The 4,230-nt window shown below is 36.1% G+C and overlaps 1 protein-coding gene across 1 annotated transcript; it reads right to left on the bottom strand.

Annotated features, from left to right (window-relative positions):
* Positions 1–665: 665 nt before the first annotated feature.
* Positions 666–3,902, bottom strand: LOC119642502 (WD repeat-containing protein 36). The gene is made up of 5 exons (XM_038041646.1): positions 2,930–3,902; positions 2,546–2,867; positions 2,228–2,482; positions 1,995–2,171; positions 666–1,944 (listed from the first exon to the last, which is right to left on the bottom strand). Exons 1-5 carry the CDS (start codon positions 3,743–3,745, stop codon positions 767–769), a joined length of 2,748 nt encoding a protein of 915 aa, XP_037897574.1. The 5' UTR covers positions 3,746–3,902; the 3' UTR covers positions 666–766.
* Positions 3,903–4,230: the final 328 nt, after the last annotated feature.

Genomic DNA, 4,230 nt, shown 5'->3' on the forward strand with positions numbered 1-4,230 from the left:
CACTACGCAATCGTAATATTGAAATGACTAAAATGTAAGTGAAAAGCCTTCAATTCAAAAAAAAAAATAAAATAAATAGATGGAAATAGAATACCTATTTTAGTTTACAAAAAGGAAAAATATGCAATGTAAAGATGTGTACCTTTACACAAAATTTTTTACCATAATAGTCGATGAAATTTAATTAGCCCTAACAATGCTTCTTCAAGTGTCAGCGCCTCAAATATATTGCTTCCTTATTAACTATGCCGCCTTTACTGCGCGCCAGGATAATCCCGTCAGTTCCACTGAAATACTGGTGCAAGGTGACTCTACCTGCTCCAATTCCTCAAGCGTCGAAAGCAGTTGCAAGTGGCAACCTGGAATTGAAATGAATTAAAAATAATTCATTTTTCAAGTGGCGTTTTACATAACTAAAGGCGCCCTTGCACTCTTGATTACATTCCCACGCAGCGTTTTTATATAACAGTTTGTTCAAAAGAGGTTGACATCGCCATAAAATCTTTCGTATTCAACAGAAATAAAGCAATTGAAAATAGTCAAGCTTGCTTCCTTGCGTCTTTAGTCTCTATTACTCATTTTATCTTTTGAATAAAAAACAAAGTGCGCAATAAACGAATTGCATAATTTCATGCATATAAAACTAAAAATCATAAACGTGCGCATTTTTTAATAAAGTTATAATTAACAAAGTAGTGTATTTTTCTTAAACCCGTGTAAAACCAAGTTTAGGGGGTCCATTAATATCTCGATATACATTTACAAGCTATTGTGTAAAATTTCTTAAGGTTGCCACAACCCCTATTCCAAACATTAATTTTTTTTCAATTTTATCCCAACTAGCCTCCTGCAACTCTGCCACATTTTGCAAACTTTCAATAACTTCTGCAAATTCCAATAATGCCAAGCCATGATGTCGTAAAAAAATACTCAAATACGATTGAACCAATTCGAAATCAATATTCGATAGCAGCATGTGCTGAATTATTTTCACAAATTGTATTATTACTTTACCATCACTTAGGGGATTCAAAGATTTAACTTCAAAATCGACGTCAGCTGGATTCATTTGCTTAAGACGATTTACGGAATATTCATAATCTGTAGAAGAAGCGGCAATTTCAACCAAATTAGCGAAATTTGTTAAATGACTGCCTAAAGAATGTTTTGAAATTTTCGATCTGCTGTTCTTTCGCCCAACTTTGTCCGTACTAACATCGTACTCCATCTCAAGCCCGGATAGAGTCGGTATAAAGAAAGGGGCCAGCTTGATAACGTTTGGTGGACATTTAGTTCTGTTATGTCTCTTAATGATGTCCAAATCGAATAGATTTTGCCATTTCAGCGCAGGCAGATTAGAGACAGAAATTGTATTCTTCGACAACTGCTGCGGTGTAAGGTACACAAAGTCGATTTGTTCCAAATTCTCTTCTTGGTTAGATATAAGATCGTGTGCATTTACGGCCTTGTTCACTTTTGTCGTTTCGATATCTAGATTCGATGGATCTTCGACCAAGGGAGCACCGAAACGGGGGTTAGTAGAATGCAATGGTACTCGGTTAAAGAGCGTTCTGTTTGCCCACAAATAAATTCCCAAATAACCGACATGAGCAGTAGCCAAGAAATCGCCGGTTGGTGACATGGTGATTGATACACAAGGTTTCTCTACACGAAACTGATCAATCATATATGAGGAAGGCAGGTCCCACACCTTAATAGTTGCATCCATTGAAGCTGAAATAATCCAACGACTATCGGGACTAAAAGTCAAATCATTTAGTTTGGCGCTATGACCTTCAAATTTGCGTATGATTCCTTTGGTATCTAAATCAATTACTAAAATTGTGTAGTTAATTAACGCTACCGCAATGATGGAACTGTCGCGGTGTGAGCGCATAAACGCAATACCTTCCAGCAATCGCATCGTCCTCCAAGGTTCTTTAACTGTGAGTAGATAATACAGTTATTGGTTTATATTTAAAAATATTTGTTACCTTTTTCTCTAAAATGCCAGAACTTTAGCAAACCACTACTGCAGCCAGACACCAACATTTGATTGAGATTATCAACAACTAATCCACGAACAGCAGCTTTGTGGCCTGGATTACCGTAGCTACCTCTATGCTGACCTGACTGTACATTATATTTTTCAACATCCCCAGAAGAGTACCCTTAAAATTTATAACTTTTAAAAGCGAAAGTGCTTCAATGTTGGGCCGCTAGTTACCTATTATCGCAAAATTTCCGCAATGTGTTAAAGCAATGCAGGTTGTTTCAACAAAAATGTCAGGGCAATTTTTATTAAAAAATTTTTGAGGTATTAAACGATTTTGTCCCATGCGGCCTTTATGAAAAGACCAAGTTGTGGCCTGTAGTGTACCAGCATGTATAGCAACTATATTATCCCATTCTTTTTCACATGTAGTTTCGCTAGTAAATTCAATAATAGGAGGCATACGATGAGGGTCGTCCTGGAAACGATCTGTAATGTAATTGCTTAGCATTTACTAGCCCTTCCAGAAAAATATTGTACAGAATGTCTTACTCTTCTTCTTAGAAGATTTTCGATTATAGCTGGCTTTGCCAAAATTCCTATTGAAAGTTTCTGTGATTGTACTAAAAGCTCTTAAAGAACAGTCTTCTCCTGACGATAAAATTGTTGAACCATTTTGTCCATGGTAACGTAAGCAAAGGGGTGGCCTTATATGCCCCTCACGTATGCGCAACATACGAGCCCCACCGTCAATCATATCGAATATCCACAATTTCATTGAATTATCTGAGGAAGTAGTTAGCATCAAAGGTTCGTTTGGCAAGCAAATGGCAGTCGACACCGCATCTTCATGTACCTGAAGTTGATCTAAAATCTAAAGGATCCATGTTTTTTCACGTTATGTTACTAATTTCTTTTTATAAGAGAGACGCGTACCTTTTTTTCCTCTAAATTCCAAAATGCTACGTAACCATGATTGCTCGCTGAGACCATAATGGGAGGACCGTCAGTTCTAAACGTAATATTTAACACTGTCCCCCAATCTTGCTTTAATCTCATTAATATTTGATTGTATAACAGATCGATTAAATTTATACAACCGTCTTGATGCCCCGCAGCTATGACATTAATAGCTGGTGCCGGCTCTATGCATATAACTCGACTTGAATGTACATTGAATGTATATAATACACGATTATTCCTGACATTCAAAAGCTTCAATTGTCCTTGCTCGGATCCCAATACAATTTTATTAACATAAGTTGGTGGGTGCGCCACGGCTGTGACTTTGAAATCATCTTCAAATGCGACTTCCAAATATACGCTCGCTTCCTTAATATCCCACATTTTCAAGACATTATCTTCATCTACCGCAATCAAATGACAGCCAAAAGGCAATATAGTGTGAACATTCTTAGCATGTCCCCGATAAACATTTTTCACATGTTTTCCTGCTCGCCACGCATAAATGCATTTATTACAAGCAGTATAAATGTGCCTGCGATCAGCAGCCATAGCAGTTATGTCGTCTGGATGCTGGCCACTCACGTGCAACAGACGAAAGTGACTACTTGCATACACTTGGAATGAACGTCCAACACAAGTGATAATAAGGTAATCCTTACGATGTCGGATGTAACGCATGGCAGCCGGTATTTGGTTAGATACTTGGCCTATGACTCGATTATATTTAAAGATGCCCCCATTATCTTTTTTAAAACAATTATCGAGATTTCTTTTAAAGTTTGACATTTTAAAGCTGTTTTTTAGTGAAATTACTTATAATTTATTGCAATCAATTAGCATATGTACGATAAAACCTTTCTTCAATAGACTTTAAACATGCTGCGAGGAAAAAACATTATTTTTATAATGTGTCAATATAGAGCAAGTAAAAAAGAAACACACTCAAAAAAAATTCTTGAACAAAGCATGGCAATGTCGCCGAAGCAGCTGACTTAAAGAAACACTTGATAGAACGGGCAAACCAAAAGTTTTTTTTTTAACTAAATACACCATTACTTAAAATTGGGAAACAATTCTGGAAAATGTATCCTTTAAGTAACTTTGTTCATTTAATGGAACAAATTTACAACAAAACGGACTTACAAATGCATATGCATACAATATATTATTAGAATTCTAATTCTTTTTCTTTTAGTCAACAAATCAACAACAGATCAATTGCTGAGTTGAGTATTAGAACAGTCTCTTTTTTGATTTTAGGTCAATATTTT

This window comes from Glossina fuscipes, unplaced genomic scaffold (genome assembly GCF_014805625.2).
Source record: "Glossina fuscipes isolate IAEA_lab_2018 unplaced genomic scaffold, Yale_Gfus_2 224, whole genome shotgun sequence".
Taxonomy (NCBI): Eukaryota; Metazoa; Arthropoda; class Insecta; order Diptera; family Glossinidae; genus Glossina; species Glossina fuscipes.

Excerpts from the sequence above, each read along its gene's own strand:
- LOC119642502 (XM_038041646.1), bottom strand. The coding sequence starts at position 3,745 with ATGTCAAACTTTAAAAGAAATCTCGATAATTGTTTTAAAAAAGATAAT. Across the intron at positions 2,868-2,929 it reads GGAATTTAGAGGAAAAAAAG|ATTTTAGATCAACTTCAGGT; the intron begins GTACGCGTCTCT and ends TGGATCCTTTAG. Across the intron at positions 2,483-2,545 it reads AAAATCTTCTAAGAAGAAGA|ATCGTTTCCAGGACGACCCT; the intron begins GTAAGACATTCT and ends ATTACATTACAG.